Source organism: Nerophis ophidion, linkage group LG11 (genome assembly GCF_033978795.1).
Source record: "Nerophis ophidion isolate RoL-2023_Sa linkage group LG11, RoL_Noph_v1.0, whole genome shotgun sequence".
Taxonomy (NCBI): Eukaryota; Metazoa; Chordata; class Actinopteri; order Syngnathiformes; family Syngnathidae; genus Nerophis; species Nerophis ophidion.
The window spans coordinates 63,832,984-63,856,855 of NC_084621.1; the positions used below are offsets into that span (position 1 = coordinate 63,832,984).

Genomic DNA, 23,872 nt, shown 5'->3' on the forward strand with positions numbered 1-23,872 from the left:
TTCCGTATTTTGTTTATAGTCATATCAAATAAAGATGTGTCAAATAGACAAATGCAACTTAAATTGTAACACTGTATTTTACAAAATACCAAAAAAGGACGCTTTTCTTAATATCTCATTGACAAAATTATTCAACCCCCTAGTTACATGCATCTTTAGTACTTAGTAGAACACCCTTTGGCAGTAATGACATCCTTCAAACGTGATACATAACCGGACACAAGCTTCTTGCAACCATCTACAGGTATTTTAGCCCATTCCTCTTGGGCAAAGGCCTCCAGTTCATTCATATTCTTGGGCTTGCGTGCTGCAACTGCCTTCTTCAAGTCCCACCACAGCTTTTTTTATAGGATTTAGGTCTGGTGACTGTGAAGGCCACTCCAGAGTCTTCCAGCCCTTCTTCTGCCACCACTCTGATGTTGATTTGGAGGTATGCTTGGGATCGTTGTCCTGTTGGAAGGTCCAACGTCTCCCAAGCCTCCGCTTCGTCACTGACTTCATGACATCTGCAGCTAATATATCCTGTTAGGAAATAGAATTCATAATGCCTTGAACGTGCTGGAGATTCCCGGTACCTGAGGCAGAGAAACAGCCCTAGAGCATGATTGACCCCCCACCATGCTTAACAGTAGGCAAGGTGTTCTTCTCTTTGTAAGCTTCATTTTTTTCTCCTCCAGACATAACGTTGATTCATAGGCCCAAAGAGTTCCACTTTTGTCTCATCACTCTATAGAACAGTTTCCCAAAACCTTTGGGGTTTGTCCAGATGATTTTTGGCATACTGGAGTCTATTTTTCTTATGCCTGGTAGTCAGAAGTGGGGTGCGCCTGGGAGTTCTGGCCTGGAGACCTTCATCTCGTAGTGCGCGCCTTATTGTCTGGGACGAAACCTGCGTTCCCCCCTCTGCAATGTCCTGTTGTATTTCCTCAGCTGTTACCCGGGGTTTTTTCACCACTGTACGCACACAGCATCCTCTTTCTACCACGCCCAGGTAGTGTTTCCACTGCGCCTTTAGCTTTAAACTTGCGAATTATGCTTCCAACTGTGTCTCTTGGAATGTGTAATGTCTTTGCTATTTTCTTATGTCCATATCCTTTCTTATGAAGAGAAATTACCTACTCTCTTGACTTCTTTGACCACTCCCTGGACTTCACCATGTTGCAAATACACTAAAGCGCTTTGAGTACTTTGAAGGTAGAAAAGCGCTATACAAGTACAACCCATTTATCATTTATTGACCATCTACAAGAAGCTGAGCGTCACAGTCTTTTACAATCAGTTTAATTGTTGCTCGTTATGGTTCTATTCACATCTACAGGTATTTTCAACACCTGATTGAAAAGACCTTATTCAAATTCTGTTCTTAAGAGTTATGATCTTCAAGGGGTTGAATCATTTTGTCAATGAGATATTAGGTAAAATGTCCTTTTTTGGAATTTTGTAAAATACAGTGTTACAATTTAAGTTGCATTTGTCTATTTGACACATCTTTATTTGATATGACTATAAACAAAATACGGAATAAATGTCAAACTTGCTAAAACACCAAAATTGTGTGGGGGTTGAATCATTTTGATCACAACTGTATGACATATTCTGCTCCTACATTCCTGCAGTGTTTCATGACCAGCAGGTTCTCTTAACACGCACCCAAAAGAGCGCTGAAGGCGCAAAAAAAGTTATTAACCCCATTTTGCTAAATCTTCATTAGTTTTGGACCAACAATCCCGTAGAAATTGTGACTTTTGTGTTTAGTATGTTAGCTGTGGTGGCTGCCTCCAATGTATTTGTAATCACTGTCACTCATGTTATTCTGATTTTTTTGTAACATGGTAAGTGAATAAGGGTACTTATGTAGTTATTTTCCCATATTTCTACACAACAACTAAGATATGGTAAGTAATGGGGAGTAATATTTTATGTCTTATAATTTTATATGAGATTTGCTGTTCATTTTATCATCTATTACTACACCCAAAATGTTGTTTCGTTTAATCTGTTAATGTCTATTTAGTCTATTTGTGTTTAACTTTCTCTTCCACTGTTACCGAACATCATTATTTTAGTTTTACTGAGATTCAAAGTCTGTGTTCATCAAATCATCTCTTTAATTTATTAATTCATTCTGTTATTTGTATTACCTTTTGTGTGTTCTGTTCTGAACACAACGCATATGTTGTGTTGTGTGTTTACCTTCCACAAAACTCCTTAATCGGTGGCTCTCCATTGTTGATGACTAACCTTCACTTCACTTCCCATAGATGTCTCCTCTCCAGATTGTGGGGAAAGCGATGTAAAAGCTTTCCACACTTTGGGCGAGTGGAGCAACACCATGCTGCAAAACAGGGCTTTTTTACGCGTCAAAAGAAGCGGTAGAAATGGATGGAAAAACTAACGCGAATGGCCACAAACAGAGCATCACCTCAAAGTTAGTAGCAGTCATGGTGCCCTGTAGTCACGTAAATGCATTTTTTTACAAATCATGTAAGAGATTGTCTGAAACCGAGTTGGCCATACTCTTTTTATACACCTGTTTGGCACTTTACAAGCAGTGACTGCAGTCTCCTCTATTTTTGATAACCATGCTTCTAAGACGGGTTTATTGAAATGGCGACCCGGTAATCACTGCATTAAGTTCAAAACATGAGGTAAAAACTATTTTTGCAGCAAATTCCTAAAAACACAAGACCGCACCTGTTGTAAAGAGGAACTTTGACCACTGTAAACCCATTGGCAGGTTCTTGCATTGATCTTTTAACCTTTCTAACAAACAAAACATTGGGGTCCAAATTTGTGTGAGGCATTCCTCAAGACACTCCTTGAAGTCCTCTGTTTCATGGAAGGTGCTATATTGTAATCGGATTTATGTTACTTAGGCAGTTCCCAAATAGTGGGTCGGGCCCTCCCCGGGGACTATGCTTTATTAGTATCATGCAGTATCATATTTCAAACCCCGCTTCAAAAAGCTATGCACTAAAAACATGCTCATTGTTGTCTTTAATCGTGACTTCATTTTGGTTTAAAAAACAGCCCTAATTGTTTTTTATCCATTTTTGTTTTGTAGGTGAATGTGTTTTATATATTGTGCTCCTCAGTGGATGTCGCTGATCAATTTGAATTTATTATTTGAGTTTATTTTATTTTATTTTTTTGTATCAAATGCCCTAAGTCAGTGACTCATGTCTATAAGTTAAATAAGGATTATATATATATATATATATGTGTGTTTTAATTATAGGAATTTTGTGTTTCAGACCAAAAAAACAACATTAATAGTTATACTTGGATGTAAGTTGATCTATATTTATATTTTTTTCTTTAGATATCTTTAATGTTAACAAGAAATACTATGTTATGCGGAGGTACAAATGCTATTATTTATGGAGGGGAGGGGCCGAAATGTTTTATTTTTCCTAATAAAAGAAATAATGGAAAAGCACTGAACGCAGGTGTTGCTGTAGCTCAGGGGTCCTCTAACTCTTTGGCACGGGGGCAGCCTTAGGTTAAAAACATTTGGCTGGGGGCTTGGCTGTACAGTACTATATATATATATATATATATATATATATGTTTTTCCTTGCCTTTATGTGGGCTCTGTACCAAGGATGTCGTTGTGGTTTGTGCAGCCCTTTGAGACACATGTGATTTAGGGCTTTAGAAATAAACATTGATTTATTGATTGATATGTATATATTTAAATACATGTATAAATATACTGTACATATATATCCATCCATCCATCCATTTCCTATCGCTTGTCCCTGTGTGTATATATATATATATATATATGTATATATATATATATGTATAAATGTGTATATATGTGTATACATACTGTATGTATGTGTATATATATAAACATATACATATTATGTTCGTGGATAACTCCTCTGGCAGGGGGCTCCCCTCGTCTCTTAATGCACAGCATAGGACACATAGCAAGAGTGGTCCTCAGGTCCTGTTGATCAGGGGCAGTAGCTCCACAGCCACAGATCCACTATTAACCACTAATATCACAGTCAAAATGAAAGCTTGTTCCCATAGGCACCATAAACTGTTAATAATGTTTAGACAAAGGTGTATATTATATATACAAAAGTGTATATTATATAAACTATTAATTTGCAATTTGTTGAATTAATATTGGAGAAGTCCAAGTAGAAAGATGGAGGTGGGAAGCTTTAGCCTTCAACCACACAAACACACAGTGTTTCCTTGTTTAAAATTCCCGGAGGTGAAACTTTACTATGGATCAGAGCGGTCAAGCGAACATTGATCCCGACTACATGTCAACCGGCAGGTTTCGGTGAGAAAATTGTGGTAAAAAGTCGCCTCTTACCGGAGATCTGCGGAGCTTGCGCCGTCCATGCAGCTGCCGTTGACTTCCCTCAAGAGACTGGCGTCAACACACCCGTGGACACACACCTCCGACTATCAGGTACTATTTAACTCACTAAAACATTAGCAACACAATAGAAAGATGAGGGATTTCCCAGAATTCTCCTCGTAAAAGTGCCTAAAAACATCTAAATCGCTCCCAATGCAATCGCCTTTTTTTTTTTTAACTTTATTTTTTAAAATAGTTTCTAGTCCTTCGCTTTCAATATCCTCAGCCACAAATCTTTCATTTCTCGCGCAAATTAATGGGGAAATTGTCGTTTTCTCGGTCCTAATAGCTCTTGCTGTTGGAGGCTCCCATTATAATTAATGTGAGGATGTGAGGAGCCCTCACACCGGTGACGTCATCGTCTGCTACTTCCGGTAAAGGCAAGGTTTTTTTTTATCATCGACCAAAAGTTGCGAACTTTATCGTCTATGTTCTCTACTAAATCCTTTCAGCAAAAATATGGCAATATCGCGAAATGTCATACTTGATCATTTCGCGATATTGCCATATTTCTGCGACTTCCCGTAAAGGCAGGGCTTTTCTGTTAGCGAACAAAAGTTGCGAACTTTATCGTCGATGTTCTCTACTTAATCCTTTCAGCAAAAATATGGCAATATTGCGAAATGATAAAGTATTACTTTTTGCGTTATTGCCATATTTTTGCTGAAAGGATTTAGTAGAGAACATTGACGATAAAGTTCGCAACTTTTGTTCGCTAACAGAAAAGCCCTGCCTTTACCGGAAGTCGCAGACGATGACGTCACATGTTGATGGCTCCTCACATCCTCACATTGTTTTCAATGGGAGCCTCCAAGAAAAAGAGCTATTTGGACTGAGAAAACGACAATTTCCCCGTTAATTTGAGCGAGGATGAAAGATTCGTGTTTGAGGATATTGATAGCGACGGACTGGAAAAAAAAAATTGATTGCATTGGGACGGATTCAGATGTTTTTATACACATTTACTGGGATAATTCTGGGAAATCCCTTATCTTTCTATTGTGTTGCTAGTGTTTTAGTGAGTTTAACAGTACCTGATAGTCGGAGGGGTGTGTCCACGGGTGTTTTGACGCCAGTGTCTGAGGGAAGTCGACGGCAGCTGTATGGACGGTGCAAGCTCAGCTGATCTCCGGTAAGAAGCGACTTTTTACCACAATTTTCTCACCGAAACCTGCTGGTTGACATTCGGTCGGGATCCATGTTCGCTTGACCGCTGTGATCCATAGTAAAGTTTCACCTCCGGGAATATTAAACGAGGAATCACCGTGTGTTTGTGTGGCTAAAGGCTAAAGCTTCCCAACTCCATCTTTCCACTTTGACTTCTCCAATATTAATTGAACAAATTGCAAAATATTCAGCAACACAGATGTCCAGAATACTGTTTAATTATGCGGTTAAAGCAGACGACTTTTAGCTGTGTGTGTGTGTGTGTGTGTGCAGCCCTCATATTTCCTACGTGTACGTTTTCAAGAAGAAACTCCCGGGAAATTTAAAATTACAATTTAGTAAACTAAAAAGGCCGTATCGGCATGTGTTGCAATGTTAATATTTCATCATTGATATTTAAACTAGGGCTTCACGGTGGCAGAGGGGTTAGTGCGTCTGCCTCACAATACGAAGATCCTGAAGTCCTGGGTTCAAATCCAGGCTCGGGATCTTTCTGTGTGGAGTTTGCATGTTCTCCCCGTGAATGCGTGGGTTCCCTCCGGGTACTCCGGCTTCCTCCCACTTCCAAAGACATGCACCTGGGGATAGGTTGATTGGCAACACTAAATTGGCCCTAGTGTGTGAATGTGAGTGTGAATGTTGTCTGTCTATTTGTGTTGGCCCTGTGATGAGGTGGCGACTTGTCCAGGGTGTACCCCGCCATCCGCCCGATTGTAGCTGAGATAGGCGCCCACGACCCCAAAAGGGAATAAGCGGTAGAAAATGGATTGATATTTAAACTATCAGACTGTGTGGTCGGTAGTAGTGGGTTTCAGTAGGCCTTTAAACAGTGCATGACTCCGCTCCAGCTGCGCCTCGACTCCACTCCGTGTTTCCCACGCCGCCCCTGCCCCTTGCTGTCAATGAACAGCCAAGCGTCCTCCCTGGGTTTGGTCCCTTCTACGTATTTCCATCGCTCCGCCTCCCGCCTCCTCCCTCTCTCCATCACTCCCTCATTGCATCCATTTTTTTTTTTTTTTTTCTGGTGTGTGTATTTAAGAAATCTCCAAGAATTAATCAGCCCTGGATGAAAACGCACCAAGCCTGAGTGACAAGAGGAGGCTTGAGGACTCCAAAACAAAACCAGGACGGATCTTTTTTTTTTTTTTTTTCTTTCTTTAAATTTTCAACATGCGAGTGAAGCCTTTCTGAGGGATGGCAGCGATGGGTTAGACAGGATTTAACATGACCGCAAAATAAAAGGCAAGACTTTTTTTTTTTTTTTTTCCTTTCTTCCTCCCTTTATCCCATAATCGCGTGGATGTTTGCAGCCCACACTTCTTTCTATTCAGGGCATCCATTTAATCCAATGTGTAGATTTCAAGCTGACACCACCAATCATGTTTGCAGCTTCCGCTCACATCCTGCAGCGCACCCGATAACCCCCCCCCCCCCCCCCACCCCCTCCTTTTTTTTTTACGAGCTTTTAATGGATCTAAATGTAGTATTTTCACGCGCGTTTTCTGCAGCTGTGGACGCGTCATGTGTCCGAGCCTCGGCGCTTTATGCGGGATGCCAGGCCGCGGGAGTGTGACACCAGCATGCATCAGTTTGACGCTTGTTTTCCGCTGTTTGCAGCCGCTGTGAGTCAAAGATGTCCGCTCCACAAGGGCCCAAGGGCGGCCCTGGCCCTGCATGCGCCTCGGCGGCCGGCGCCATGCCGGAGACCCCGGACCTCAGCCACCTCACCGAGGAGGAGAGGAAGATCATCCTGGGCGTCATGGACCGACAGAAGAAGGAGGACGCGAAGGAGCAGTCCATGTTGAAGTAAGGCATTTTTTTTTTTTTTTTGCTAGCTTGTTTCCTGTCCATGTTGCCCCCTTTATGGCATCCATGCCACGGATGGAATAATCGACGTTTAATCGAAGCAAAAAAAAAAAAAACTCCATATTGTTGTTGTTGTTGTGGTGGTGGTGCTACTTTCTAGTGGCCATTTTCACGTCAAAAAACATTACAAAAAAAAACCCTTCAAGTTGCTTCACCTTTTTCCCAGCGTCTACGTCATCGACGTTACACAATATGACGCGGGAAAAGATCATGTAAGGTGTCCGAACGTGGACGCGCACACGCACACGCCTTGCCCGTGCACGCATGCCGCCTTTCAGCACCAGGCGCTGTCCACTAGATGCTGTTCTGAGTACTTTGTAAACACTTTTGACATTTCAACAGTTTCTGGAACTGGATCATATAAGTACTTTTGTTTAACTTCTTTTTTTTGTTTTTTTAAAACGATTCCTTAATTTTATCACGCATCGTTTGCCAAATTGTGTGAAGTGAGGCACAAAAGTATTTAGTCAGCCACCGATTGTGCAAGTTCTCCCACTTAAAATGATGACAGAGGTCTGTAATTTTCATCAGAGGTACACTTCAACTGTGAGAGACAGAATGTGAAAAAAAAATCCAGGAATTCACATTGTAGGAATTTTAAAGAATTTATTCGTACATTATGGTGGAAGGAGGTTTTGGCTCAAAATCTCACGATACATGGCCCCATTCATTCTTTCCTTAACACGGATCAATCGTCCTGTCCCCTTAGCAGAAAATCGTCCCCAAAGCATGATGTTTCCACCCCCATGCTTCACAGTAGGTATGGTGTTCTTGGGAAGCAACTAAGTATTCTTCTTCCTCCAAACACGGCGAGTTGAGTTTATACCAAAATGGATACATGGATGATTACAGCAGAGGATTGGGAGGAAGTCATGTGGTCAGATGAAACCAAAATAGAACTTTTTGGTATAAACTCAACTTGTCTGGGGAAAAGAGGACGTATGGTCAGCCTAATTATATTTAAATAGTGCAGACCTGGGCTTCACGGTGGAAAAGGGGTTAGTGTCGGAATGTCCAAAGTCCGGCCGGTGGGCCAATCACGGCCCACGGTCAGATTTCATACGGCCCGCAGTTTCGGTCTTATAATGGATTATTTATGGCCCACCTGCGCTGTCAAACAGAATAAATATACTCATTAGTGTCATCAAGTTATCTGTTTGTTGATCAATCTCAAATTGAGTATTTTGAACGGTAACATCTGTCACTATCAACAGTGAAAAGCCAAAAGAACATTTATGCACTTGGATTTATGGCACTTATTTTTATTAAACTCTTGAGTAAGATTTGGTTATAACTGTTGATGTTATGAACCTGTAGATGTGACAGAAACTATTACTTTCTGATATTGTAAATGATGAGCAAAATTCACTTGTTTCAGAATTTAATAACAACAGACAACTTTGCATTACTTATAACTCCTGTTTAAAATGTTCATGAGGCAAAGATAGTTTTAAACTCATGTAAATTTAAGGCATTTCATACAGTTTGTTCAATATGAATGAAAGGCAGAATTTGTGTTTTTAGTTGTGAATGTTGTCTGTCTATATGTGTTGGCCCTGCGATGAGGTGGCGACTTGTCCAGGGTGTACACCACCTTCCGCCCGATTGTAGCTGAGATAGGCACCAGCGCCCCCCGCCACCTCAAAAGGGAATAAGCGGTAGAAAATGGAAGGAGTTGCTCACATCTGCCTGAGTGGCTTATATTTTGTTATATTGTCATTTGAAAAATAAGGATAATTCTGACAATGAAATATGTTTTATGACAGTGTGTACAGTATTTGCATGTAACTTTTGTAATGTCTGAACAAACTATTGGCATCCGGGCATTTTCACTTTATCAAATCTGGCCCTCTTTGCAAAAAGTTTGGGCACCCCTGGGTTAGTGCGTCTGCCTCACAATACGAAGGTCCTGAGTAGTCCTGGGTTCAATCCCGGGCTCGGGATCTTTCTGTGTGGAGTTTGCATGTTCTCCCCGTGACTGCGTGGGTTCCCTCCGGGTACTCCGGCTTCCTCCCACTTCCAAAGACATGCACCTGGGGATAGGTGGATTGGCAACACTAAATTGGCCCTAGTGTGTGAATGTTGTCTGTCTATCTGTGTTGGCCCTGTAATGAGGTGGAGACTTGTCCAGGGTGTACCCCGCCTTCCGCCCGATTGTAGCTGAGATAGGCACCAGCGCCCCCCGCGACCCCAAAAGGGAATAAGTGGTATAAAATGGATGGATGGATATAGCAGGCCTGGGCAATTGTTTTGACTTGGGGGCCACATTTAGAGAAACAAATGTGTCTGGGGGGGCCGGTATATCTATTTTTATGAACACTAATACAAAACCTCACAATAATGTCTGATTGAATGCTAAAAACGTTACGACAGACCGCCTTAAAAAATGTAATGGAATTTTACATTTTTCTATGAAGGATAAAACACTGAATATTGATAAAATATGAACATCACACCCCCTTTCGAACGAGACATTTTACAATCACGTGAAACGCAACAAAAAGGCAACAGACAGTGAAATAGGAACGCGAAGGGTTCAAAATAAACCCACCTACAATCTGATATGTCACTAAGCTTTTAGAGCAGTGGTTCTCAACCTTTTTTCAGTGATGTACCCCCTGTGAACATTTTTTTAATTCAAGTACCCCCTAATCAGAGCAAAGCATTTTTGGTTGAAAAAAAGAGATAACAAAGTAAATTACAGCACTATGTAATCAGTTTCTGATTTATTAAATTGTATAACAGTTCAAAATATTGCTCATTTGTTGTGGTCTTTCTTTAACTATTTGAAAAAAAAAGTATAAAAATAACCAAAAACTTGTTGAAAAATAAACAAGTGAGTCAATTGTAAATAAAGATTTCTACACATAGAAGTAATCATCAACTTAAAGTCCCCTCTTTAGGGATTGTAAAAGAGATCCATCTGGATTTATTTAAAAATAAATCTTTAGCATCAATATTCGTGGAAAATGTTCACCAAAAAATCTAGCTGTCAACGCTGAATATTGCATTGTTCTATCCCCCCCCCCCCCCCCCCCCACAGTTTATGAACTTACATTCATATTTTGTTGAAATATTATTCAATAAATATATTATAAAGGATTTTTGAATTGTTGCTATTTTTAGAATATTTAGAAAAAACCTCACGTACCCCTTGGCATACCTTCAAGTACCCCCAGGGGTACACATACCCCCATTTGAAAACCACTGCTTTAGAGCTTTGTTGCAAAAAAATCTCCTTCCGCGTCTATGGAAACGCTTCCCGCCCATACTGCTTGGTGCCTCGTCTGAGCTGCTGTGACGTAGATCAGTGGTTCTCAAATGGGGGTACGCGTACCCCTGGGGGTACTTGAAGGTATGCCAAGGGGTACGTGAGATTTTAAAAAAAAATATTCTAAAAATGCCAGCAATTCAAAAATCCTTTATAAATATATTTATTGAATAATACTTCAACAAAATATGAATGTAAGTTCATAAACTGTGAAAAGAAATGCAACAATGCAATATTCAGTGTGTGGACATGTTCCATAAATATTGATGTTAAAGATTTCTTTTTTTCGTGAACAAATGTTTAGAATTAGGTTCATGAATCCAGATGGATCTCTGTTACAATCCCCAAAGAGGGCACTTTAAGTTGATGATTACTTCTATGTGTAGAAATCTTTATTTATAATTGAAGCACTTGTCATTTTTCAACAAGTTTTTCGTTATTTTAATAACTTTTTTCCAAATAGTTCAAGAAAGACCACTACAAATGAGCAATATTTTGCACTGTTATACAATTTAATAAATCAGAACTGATGACATAGTGCTGTATTTTACTTCTTTATCTCTTTTTTTCAACCAAAAATGCTTTGCTCTGATTAGGGGGTACTTGAATTAAAAAAATGTTCAGAGGGGGTACATCACTGAAAAAAGGTTGAGAACCGCTGACCTAGATGTAACTTATTAGATGACCACAGTAACTGGTATATCATCCATAAGCGTATATTCCAACCAGTGAAAGACTTCGTATAGTTGAAGACTTACGGTCATTAGAAAACATGAGCGCACATCATAATGGAAGCTACACTCTCCATCTTAAGATCTAAAAAAAATATTTGGGAATGTCCAGTGGGCTAAATTGAAAAGCTTAACGGGCCGCATTTGGCCCCCGGGCCTTAATTTGCAGAGGTCTGATATAATGCTTTTCTGGAGTGACTCAAAGCGCTTTACATAGTGAAAACCCAATATCTAAGTTACATTTAAACCAGTGTGGGTGGCACTGGGTGCAGGTGGGTAAAGTGTCTTGCCCAAGGACACAACGGCAGGTTGGCGGAAGCGGGGATTGGACCTGAAACCTTCAAGTTCCTGGCACGGCCACTCTACCAACCGAGCTATACCGCCCCGTATATATTCTTTTGTATATTGTCTATACCAGGGGTGGGCATTACGTCGATCGCGATCGACTGGTCGATCTCGGAGGGTGTGTCAGTCGATCTCAAGCCAGGCATTAAAAAATAGACATAAAAATGAGCAATCATCAATCATACCAAGACTTCACTTTCGTCAGTTGTTTGACATTCTCGGCACCCGAGGATCTTGTGAGATGACGCTGGCTGCTGCGAGCTCATATTTAAGAAAAAAATCCCTAACAGGGCGGACGCAGAGAAACACATTTTATTTCTAGAGACTCCGTACCTACTGTCAAAACTCTAAAGACCGACTGCACAGTTCCTGTCTTCACCATAAAAGACCTGTTTCATCCTGCCTGTGCTAACAAAATAAGAGTCTCAGAAAGCTAGCGTGCACAAGCTAGCAAGCTACGGAGTTTGATGGCAATGTATTTTCCCCCGCCCTCAGCGACCGCTTTCTCACTTGCTTGCCCACCCGCACAGTCACTGACGTCACTCACCTGCTGCCAGACATTAAAGGGCCACACACATATGCTACTCTCATAACAAAGTGTTTAAAAACGAGTATGCAAGTTGACAAATGAGATGCCAAATCCAACCACTTTCATGTGGTATTGGACAGAAAGGAGGACTTTTTTTTTCCTCCATTTGAAAATGCGGACGTTATCAGCACCACTGTCTAATTCCAATCAATGCAAGTCATCAGAATCAAATACACCAACTTATATTCTTGTCTTCATGAAAGAAAGGAATCTATGTGTGTTAAACATGCTTGTTTTATCATTAAACACCATTAACTTGTTAACAAAAATGTCTCTTTCATAAATAAATAAATATAAATTATAAATAGGAATGAGGTAGATCTCCTCGACTTGGTCAATTGAAAAGTAGCTCACCTGCAGAAAAAGTGTGAGCGCCCCTGGCAATCTTAGCTCATGATAATAACACAATAAGCACAAAAAAATCATCGGCTGCCCCCCAGCCCTCCTTGAAGTATTTACATAACTCCTGTTGCCTTAAGAAAGCAAAAACCATCACCAAGGACAGCACACACCCGGGCTACCACCTGTTCCGCCTGCTACCATCGGGCAGGCGCTACAGGTGCATCAGAGCCAGAACAAACAGGCTCAGAGACAGCTTTTTTCCCAGAGTTGTCACCATGTTGAACTCTAACTTATAATAATAATAATTCACCCAATATCCTGCCCTAATACCCTACTGTGCAATACTACCCTTCCAGTGCAATACACTGATTGTTATTGTAGATTCCTAAAGTAGCCTTAAGCTTGACGCTCCTCTACTATCACATTCACTCCGCTTGCTGCGGCAACAACGAAACAAAACTCCAGACGTTCTTCTTCGTTTGTATGGTTTACTTGTGATCTTAATAATTCAAAACATAAAACAGTCACGATGTGGGAAGAAATGAATGACAAAATAAAGAGAGTTTGTTGCAGTACGAGTTGGAAAAAGTATGAATGAGAATAAGTATGAGTGAGGTCAAAAAAAAAAACTGTGTGGCTCGATTCCACCGCACCTGACAGCCATTACCCATAACACCTTGCGACCAAAAACCCCTCTTACAACACAGATTCTTCCGCCATATATGCACTTAAAACAGTTACGTCATCAAATAATTTTGACAAATGTAATAATTACAATTAAAGTGAGCTTCATATATTTACTCTAAGCATTCAATATATCCATTTTCTTATCATGCAAATAAAGTAAAGAGTCCCCTTTTGGCTGAATAAACATAAAGCACCTTCCATAAAATGTAAATTAACTTAAACAGTATTTAGGCTCCTACAGTTATTACTTCGGTACTCTTGTCTTGTTCTGTATATTATACAGTATTTTGTATTTCTACAGTGTTTTGTATATGCTTGTTATTTTTATTGGATAGTAGTATGTTTATAGTTAGTAGTCTGGGATAGTAGTCTGGGCTTCACGGTGGCAGAGGGGTTAGTGCGTCTGCCTCACAATACGAAGGTCCTGCAGTCCTGGGTTCAAATCCAGGTTCGGGATCTTTCTGTGTGGGGTTTGCATGTTCTCCCCGTGAATGCGTGGGTTCCCTCCGGGTACTCCGGCTTTCTCCCACTTCCAAAGACATGCACCTGGGGATAGGTTGATTGGCAACACTAAATTGGCCCTAGTGTGTGAATGTTGTCTGTCTATCTGTGTTGGCCCTGCGATGAGGTGGCGACTTGTCCAGGGTGTACCCCGCCTTCCGCCCGATTGTAGCTGAGATAGGCGCCAGCGCCCCCCGCAACCCCATAAGGGAATAAGCGGTAGAAAATGGATAGATGGAGTAGTCTGTTTATTTCAATTGTTAGTTCAATTGTGTTATTTATTTTACCCCGTATTTGTTCGCACAACCGCACCTTAAATTGGAGTCTTTGATCTCGTTATGTGCAAATATAATGACTATACAGTCTATTCTTTTCTATTCTATTCTATTCTAACAGTGTCTCAATATAGCTGTGCTGCTATAGTATCCATCCATCCATTTCCTACCGCTTATTCCCTTTTGGGGTCGCGGGGGGCGCTGGCGCCTATCTCAGCTACAATCAGGCGGAAGGCGGGGTACACCCTGGACAAGTCGCCACCTATAGTAGAACACACAAAAACCACCACAAACAATTGTAATAGAGATCAAGTAAATTGTTACAATTGTGTAAAAATATTGTATGTGTTTACTGTTTGCAACTTTTATACGCTAACTTTCCAAAGTGTTGTCGTCACTTTTGACTATATACCACGTAACGCACATACACACACACACACACACACACATGCATTAGCTTTGCGTGGTGTCAATTAATGATAGCGATTTGGCAGATTTGAACGTTAAGGTATTAGCTTATTTCAAACATCCATCCATCCATTTTCTACCGCTTATTCCCTTTTGGGGTAGCGGGGGGGATGCTGGCGACTATCTCAGCTTCAAACATGCATACAGTTACAATATGGTACATCACATATTTACAGTTTCACATTCCAACACGTCCGAAAAGTAGTAGGGATCTGCAGAGCTTATTTGTTCCTATGTTTCCTAGTCATTGCTGACACATTTATTTACTTCCTGTCTCAATCTGTTACACAAAAACAAATAATTAGGGATGTAACCGAATATATTCGGCCGAATATGGCAAAAAAAAAAAGCCACATTCGGCCTTCGGTGGAATGAGTTAAAAACAAGGCTGAATAGTGGCGTGTGACACAGTGACGTTGGGATATGTTGTGTACCTGTATAAGTGTATGAGGTTACAAGCACACACTTAATTGAGATTTGCTTGAGCCTTGTGTTTACATTATTAGCATATCTACTGTGGCTAAGCAGACTTTTGCCAAAAGGACAATAATTCATTTGTTGTGGGTTTATCCACTTTAATGCACTTTATTTTTTTTGGGAATGCATGTTTTGTTTGAAGGCCTAATATAAATGAAAAACTTTGTGCTTTTTTTGAAAAGCAAAGGCTACTGGAACATTTAAAAAAATGCCGATATTCAATAAAAAAATACTTTATTTGAAAAACATGTCTGAATATTTATCCTAGGCTATTTATGCAATATAAAAAAAATTGTGAAAAACTGCATTCATCATTCGGTATTCGGCCTTCGGCCAAGCGTTTGAATTTTATTCGGCTTCGGCCACAAATTTCATTTCGGTGCATCCCTAAAAGTGAAGTGAAGTGAATTATATTTATATAGCGCTTTTCTCTAGTGACTCAAAGCACTTTACATAGTGAAACCCAATACCTAAGTTACATTTAAACCAGTGTGGGTGTCACTGGGAGCAGGTGGGTAAAGTGTCTTGCCCAAGGACACAACGGCAGTGACTAGGATGGCGGAAGTGGGAATAGAACCTGCAACCCCCAAGTTGCTGGCACGGCCACTCTACCAACCGAGCTATACAATCAATCAATAACGTTCTCATGAATAGATAGCCGTTAAAAAAATTGCGAATCAAATAAATGCTGAAATGTCTGTCTATCTGTGTTGGCCCTGCGATGAGGTGGCGACTTGTCCAGGGTGTACCCCGCCTTCCGCCCGATTGTAGCTGAGATAGGCGCCAGCGCCCCCCGTGACCCCAAAAGGGAATAAGCGGTAGAAAATGGATGGATGGATGTATAATTTGCTGAAAGATTCTGTCTCATACTGATATGTTAAGGGTTGTACATGCTTACAGATGTTTTACATTTAGTTTTCCTTTGAGAGATGATATTTCTCAATAGTGCAAAATAAATAAACATAAGCAAAAACGATTCTCTTTTGGGTTTTGACCATAAAGTCCTCCTGTGTCCATGGACTTATTTCTTCGGTTTGTAAACAATAACAAAAATGCCTCCTATGGTGTGCAGACCAGCATGTTCTGTTAATAAGTCCTCGCACTCCAGTAATAAAAATACCTTAAACAAACTTAAAGTAGGAAGGGGATACATAAGGCCCAATTTGCCACGATTTACCTTCACGTCATATGACGAATGGGTAGGGGGCGCTTAAAATATTTTTTTATGGTGATTTCCACTTTATTTAACCAGGTAATAATCCCATTGAGATCAAAGATCTCTTTTCCAAGGGAGACCTGGCCAAGAGGGCAGCAGCAAGGTTACAATAAAAACAGTAAACAACACGTAAAACATCCCATTTACAACATTAAAACATGCTCATACCACACATGTGCGTTCAGACAAGGTAGACTGCCATCCTTTCACAGAAGCTTTAAACTCTTTCAAACAAGGGTTTGAAGTTGAATATTCAATTGTAGGTTATTCCAAGCCTTCGCTGCTGAAAACCTAAATGCTTTCTTGCCCAGTTCAGTCCTTACTTTGGGGATGACAGATTGAAGAACATTCATTGAATGCAGATTGTGACTTCCTTGTTTTTTTGTTAAAAGACAAGATAGATAAGATGGAGTGATACCCAGAATGATTTTGTAGATGAAAACATACCAATTATTGAGGCGTCAAGCACATAAAGACGTCCAGTTAACCATTGAGTATAAGACACAATGGTAAGCATGGCCGGCTCTACGCAGGGGCAAGAGGGGGCAGAGCCCCCTTAAATAAATGTCTTGCCCCCTCAAATCAAAATTTGAGAAAGCAAATTTTAATAAACTCACAAAATTACTACATTACAAGTTGACAAAATGATCTGCACTAGCGGAAAAATCCGCAGAAAAAGGGACACACACGATATAGTAGTGTCGGCTTCCCGCTAATCCCTCCCTCCGCTGTGCGTGTATTCCACATTCCACAGGCTGCGCAGCAGACACACACCCGCACACACCCCTCAGCCCTCAGTAAACATCCAACCACTGTTGCAGTATGAAAGTAAAAGAAAAGGAAAAGTTGTCTACATTCATCATATACTTGTTAGGATGGGTGTATTTGTGTAGTCTTATCTGTCATAAACACGTTTATCGTCGCGGACTTTCGGTGCTACGGAGTTCCTTTTTTTTTTTTTTTTACAACTTGATGAGAGCAGTGACAGCGGAGGCTCTGAGCAGCAGTGGTTTGGAAGGCAGAGACCCTCCACTGTCACTGTAACAAGCTACAAGTAATTTATGATGCTGTTAATGAGGGTAAAAATGAAACCTAAGGTATATATCCTGCTTAGCAGTCCTCCTCTGCTGTCCTCTGTTCAGAGCGGAGTCCCTAGCAACGGCCCGTTTTACCTAGCAACGGTCTGGCAATCGACAGCAGGAATTATTTTTCTGTTGTTTTTCTTGTAATTCTACATAGTCAACCTTTAATGTTTCAATCTACATTTTGTAATAAACAAATTATAAGTTTCATTTGATATGACCAAGACACCTAAAAACAAAAACACTGCCGTTTTCGTCAATTTACAAGCCAGTGGGCAACACACATACATTGGAGTGAATGAATTTTGTGCCCAGATGAGTGCCCATGTTCTGTTTTATAAATTAGTTTGAGATTCTTTTTAATCATTATTCATCAGACTACCTTTCAGTTTTGTAAATATTGACTGTAGTGTGTGAAGTCCTTCTTTGGGTCAAAATTTATTTGAGAGTTAGGCCATCCAGTTAGGATAAATGTTATGTTGTTGGTTGATAAAATCTGGATGAAGGATGTTTTATTTTATTTTATTCATTTATTTTTATTTTTCAGTTTCCCCCCCCTGAGGGATTGCCACCTTATTGTGGTCAGGGGGTTAGCGTGCCTCAGTGACCGTAAGAGCTATACCAGCAGAAGCTTAGTTTTCAGGTGGGACACCCAAGTTGGACAGGTCTGAAGGTAGAGGCCTGACAAAGTGCAATCCACTACTCCAGGTTGGGGTTGGACACATAGCTGAAGACCCATTTCAATGAAGAAAGCATCGTTACTATAAGCACAGAAAAAAAAGTGCTGGAGCAGGATGTGTACACATGATGCCCCCTTCACATTTTTGACTGCCCCCTCATATAAGCATGCCTAGAACCGCCCCTGATGGTAAGTAAGGGGAGCGCAGTTGGTGATGAATCTCAGTGCCCCGTGGTACACACTATCCAGCTTGTGGAGACAACCAGCAGTAGCATTCGTGTACAACACATCTCCATAGTCAGGTAAAAAGTTTGTTTCCACCAATTTCTGTTTCACCGTAAAAGAAAAGCAAGACTTGTTTCTGTAATAAAATCCCAGTAAAAGTTTCATTTTTTTTTTACAACATACTGAATGTGCTACAGCGTCAGTTGCAATGTAGAGTAGTGCTTTCCATCATTTTCAGCAGACTGCATTGTAAAATGATTAACCCCCACCCGTTCCACCCAAGAATGGGGCCATAAGAATCCCTTCCCTACTATAGTTAATTTATCGTCAAGAAGGCAAAGGATTGGTGACTTAAAAACAGCTTTGCACTATGGAGGGACGTTAGCCACTAACTCTCTTGGAGAGGGCGCTGCAGTGCTTTGAGGATGCGTTCTTTCGCTTGTTGCTGTCAAATTTGCACCAGGTGCTGTCCACTAGAAGGCTTCATGGAGTTTTGTGTGTGTTTTTTTTAAAGATTCCTTTAACCTTTACCATGTGGATCATAACTCTCTTTTATGATGGGATATTACACTTCCAGTCTTGCCCGGGTTATAAAAACTCAAGCAGCTGATGTATCGCCGATTACACAAATAGATGATGAGAAGCCATCCTGATGATTTTTTTGGGGGTAGTTTTTAAGAGATGTTCCGCTCATTCATGTGTGAGATCGGCCGATATTAATACCGATCACAAGTTTTAACTGTACATTTTTTTAAATGTATTTGTAGTTAATGCTATTGACAGTGTAACAATATTGAAACAATATTTGAACTGGCGCAGTGGGGAGAGTGGCCGTGCGCAACCCGAGGGGCCCTGGTTCAAATCCCACCTAGTACCAACCTCGTCACGTCCGTTGTGTCCTGAGCAAGACACTTCACCCTTGCTCCTGATGGGTGCTGGTTGGCGCCTTGCATGGCAGCTCCCTCCATCAGTGTGTGAATGGGTAAATGTGGAAGTAGTGTCAAAGCGCTTTGAGTACCTTGAAGGTAGAAAAGCGCTATACAAGTACAACCCATTTATAACTAGTTTCTTATTCTGTTTTATTACATACATTTTTTATTTATCTATATCAAAACAAAGTCAATAGTACTCAATAACAAGCAACAGCAAAACCTACAACAGTATCGCTACTCATTTAAATCTTCAGTTTTCCTATGTCCAGGGAATTATTCCCTGCGTTTGTAAATATTGGACAACAAATTGTTTAGAGAAATTACAATTATCGTCATGTGCTGATACTATGCTTGGTATCGACACCACTAATTTACAGCTGGATCCACCCTCATGTTGTCGTGTGCTGGCTGAGACTGTCGTGTACTGCAGTGGTCTGGGCCGCGGCTGGATTGGTACCGGGCCGCGGAATAATTTTTGATTAATTTTAATTATTTTTTAATTAAAAAAAAAATGAAAATAATTAAAAAAAATTTTTTTTTTTATTAAAACAACATTAAAAACACAAGATACACTTACAATCAGTGCACCCACCCAAAAAAACCCTCCCTTTTTCATGACAAAGGGAAAAAAATAAAAAATAAATAATAAATAAATAATCCCCCCAACCCCTGCAACCCCCACCCCCCCCTCCCGCCGGGCTGCGGGACAAATTATCAAGCGTTGACTGGTCCGCAGCTACAAAAAGGTTGGGGGCCACTGGTGTACTGGATCTCTCACTCTTATTAATCTACTTGTTAATTTCCTGTTAATACCTGCTTAATTTTTACGTCTTTGAACTTTACTAAGCTCCCATTTCTTGGTGTTGTTTCAAGCGTGCTAATCAAATAGCTTAAAGATTAGCATGTGTGCCGGTTTGCTCTTGAGGTGTAACATGTTAATGCTACTTAATAGTGATACTTAAGATAATAAGAAACATAGTTTATTTTCCGTAATAGAGGTGATTCTAATTATCTTTGGAAAGCAGTGAGGAGACACATAATTACTGGGACTGCTAGTTGCTTGTCAGCCGGGGGATTAAAAATAAATGCAGTGGGAATCAGAGGGGATCAGAATTTGTGATTGACATTAAAAGGCATTGATTGGCAATAGTGATCACATACTTTATTTTTTTCAAACAAAAATAATCCGATACTGATTGCTGGCCCATTGATCGATTCATCCAGAATTGTGTTTCTCTATACGGTGGCAGAGGGGTTAGTGCGTCTGCCTCACAATACGAAGGTCCTGCAGTCCTGGGTTTGCATGTCCTCCCCGTGACTGCGTGGGTTCCCTCCGGGTACTCCGGCTTCCTCCCACTTTCAAAGACATGCACCTGGGGATAGGTTGATTGGCAACACTAAATTGGCCCTAGTGTGTGAATGTGAGTGTGAATGTTGTCTGTCTATCTGTGTTGGCCCTGTGATGAGGTGGCGACTTGTCCAGGGTGTACTCCGCCTTCCGCCCGATTGTAGCTGAGATAGGCGCCAGCGACCCCCGCGACCCCAAAAGGGAATAAGCGGTAGAAAATGAATGGATATACTGGACAAGGCCACACTTGATTTTTTTCTATGCATATGTTATTGACCTAAATGGCCAAACCAACCTTTCTTACCTATTGGTACCTCTTTTTGTGTATTTGGGATCTGCATAAGTCGCGAAAAATTGTAATCAAACCATGGAGACATGGCAGAAATGTTTATCAATCAATTGTGCCTTTCCTCCAAATTCAACATATGGAATTTGCCCAATTTGTGACCTGTTTCCCATATGTGGTAAAGTTTTACCCGTAGAGCTTTGCACGATTCCGCCATATGGGTTGTACTTGTATAGCGCTTTTCTACCTTCAAGGCACTCAAAGCGCTTTGACACTACTTCCACATTTACCCATTCACACACACATTCACACACTGATGGAGGGAGCTGCCATTCAAGGCGCCAACCAGCACCCATCAGGAGCAAGGGTGAAGTGTCTTGCTCAGGACACAACGGACGTGACGAGGTTGGTACTTGGTGGGAATTGAACCAGGGATGCTCGGGTTGCGCACGGCCACTCTCCCCACTGCGCCATGCCGTCCCTATAGAAGTTTGACTTTGTGGTGGATAAGCTCCTTCTTTTTCAGACTGGCTCGTACATGCACACGCATCCTTCGCTGTTGCCATTTCTAATACAAAGTAGCGTACAGTTCTAACTTATACCCGTCAGCAGACTTCAAATGAAAGTGCTAAAAACTCCCAACAAAGATGACTGGGAGAAGACTCAGTCGAAATGCAGCCACGTAAATAAGACCGTCCATAAAACGGCGCACGGGGAAGACCCAGGACACGTTGGGAAGACTATGTCTCCCAGGTGGCCTGGGAACGCCTCGGGATCCCCCGGGAAGAGCTAGACGAAGTGGCTGGGGAGAGGACAGTCTGGGCTTCCCTGCTTGGGCTGCGGCCCCCGTGACCCGACCTCGGATAGGCAGAAGAAGATGGATAGATAGACATTTAGAACAGCAGTTTCTTTCGTAAAAAAAAAAAAAAGCTGATATTTTTTGGACTTGGCAAACTCATCACGCAGGCCGGGTGAAATCTGTCCGTACGTTCGACCCCCCACTGGCATAAACAAAAGGGTCTTGTTATATTGCGTAGGTGTCCCTAATGAAGTGTCCTGTGTGTGTGTGCAATAACAGCTGAGCAAAATAGTGTTGTCCGTGTCCGCCCCATGTAGATCCATCTATGGCAAGCTTGCCCAGTGACTTCAGCACGAAAGCTATCGCTGCGAGCTTTTAGGATGCATTAGAGCTGTTGTTTCCCTCCATCATTGTAAATATTTGCACTAGGGCAGCATTCCTAATGGAAAGAAAGCCATGCAAGCCCTACCTAGCGCTGCTGCACGAAAATACGTGACTCATGTACTCCAAGACACGGCTGCAGTACTTCAGCTGCTGCCTGCATGAATCACACAGGCTTTTTTTTTCTTTTCACGGCCCTGCAAAAAAACTCAGCCCTCCTTCCCGTCCAATAGTGGAGTGTTTTCCCACACATCCACTTTCTTTGAAATAAACATTTGAGTTGCTCATCATCAAGCTTCGTCATGAATGAACATCTCAGCGGAATGTTAGATAACCGTTAAAACTGACGGCATATAGTCGTCACTTGAGTCGATCCAGTATTGAAATGGTTCCAGTGTTGCTACACTTGCTTTGTTCCTTGGGTTTTATATACAGTCGTGGTCAAAAGTTTACATACACTTGGAGTCCGGTCCGATCCGGTGGCCATGTACTGCTCGCCTGTGTGTCGGCTGGGGACATCTCTGCGCTGCTGATCAGCCTCCGCTTGGGATGGTTTCCTGCTGGCTCCGCTGTGAACGGGACTCTCGCTGCTGTGTTGGATCCGCTTTGGACTGGACTCTCGCGACTGTGTTGGATCCATTATGGATTGATCTTTCACAGTATCATGTTCTCATATGTTCTCATAGTCATCAGTATCATCAGTATCACAGTATCACGTTCTCATAGTCATTATTGTCACCGATGTCCCACTGGGTGTGAGTTTTCCTTGCCCGAGGATGTCGTAGTGGTTTGTGCAGCCCTTTGAGACAGTAGTGATTTAGGGCTATATAAGTAAACATTGATTGATTGATTGATTGATAAAGAACATCATGTCATGGCTGTCTTGAGTTTCCAATAATTTCTTCAACTTTTAATTTTTGTGATTGAGTGATTGGAGCACATACTTGTTGGTCACAAAGAACATTCATGAAGTTTGGTTCTTTTATGGGTCTACTGAAATCTGCTGAGTCAAAAGTATACATACAGCAATGAGAATATTTAGTAACATGTCCCTTGGCAAGTTTCACTGCAATAAGGTGCTTTTGGTAGCCATCCACAAGCTTCTGGTTGAATTTTAGGCCACTTCTCTAGACAAAATTGGTGCATTTCAGCTAATTTTGTTGGTTTTCTGACATTGACTTGTTTCTTCAGGACTTTGGGAAGGCCATTCTAAAACCTTCATTCTAGCATGATTTAGCCATTCCTGTACCACTTTTGACGTGTGTTTAGGGCTGGGGTGTCCAAACTTTTTCCAATGAGGGCCGCACACGAAGACCTAGGTCTCTGCTTTTTGCAGATGATGTGGTCCTGATGGCTTCATCTGACCGGGATCTTCAGCTCTCACTGGATCGGTTCGCAGCCGAGTGTGAAGCGACCGGAATGAGAATCAGTACCTCATTGGCACTCGCCCGGAAAAGGGTGGAAAGCCATCTCTGCGTTGGGGAGGAGACCCTGCTCCAAATGGAGGAGTTCAAGTACCTAGGAGTCTTGTTCACGAGTGAGGTAAGAGTGGATCGTGAGATCGACAGGCGGATCGGTGCGGCCTCTTCAGTAATGCGGACGTTGTACCGATCCGTTGTGGTGAAGAAGGAGCTGAGCCGGAAGGCAAAGCTCTCAATTTACCGGTCGATCTACGTTCCCATCCTCACCTATGGTCATGAGCTTTGGGTCATGACCGAAAGGATAAGATCACGGGTACAAGCAGCCGAAATGAGTTTCCTCCGCCGTGTGGCGGGGCTCTCCCTTAGAGATAGGGTGAGAAGCCGCTGCTCCTCCACA

The 23,872-nt window shown here is 41.5% G+C and overlaps 1 protein-coding gene across 23 annotated transcripts in view; it reads left to right on the forward strand.

The window, feature by feature from the left end:
• The first annotated feature begins 6,610 nt into the window (after window positions 1–6,610).
• Window positions 6,611–23,872, forward strand: part of rims2a (regulating synaptic membrane exocytosis 2a) — a 469,036-nt gene continuing 451,774 nt past the window's right edge. For 7 of the 23 annotated variants that reach the window (XM_061916465.1, XM_061916470.1, XM_061916459.1 and 4 more), the window contains exons 1-2: window positions 6,612–6,796; window positions 7,172–7,360. In XM_061916465.1, the coding sequence (XP_061772449.1) occupies window positions 7,188–7,360 (173 nt within the window). In that variant the 5' untranslated portion in view covers window positions 6,612–6,796; window positions 7,172–7,187. Of the gene's footprint in view, window positions 6,797–7,027; window positions 7,361–23,872 lie in introns of those variants that run through there. The other 16 variants (XM_061916464.1, XM_061916454.1, XM_061916457.1 and 13 more) reach the window with 9 other exon arrangements.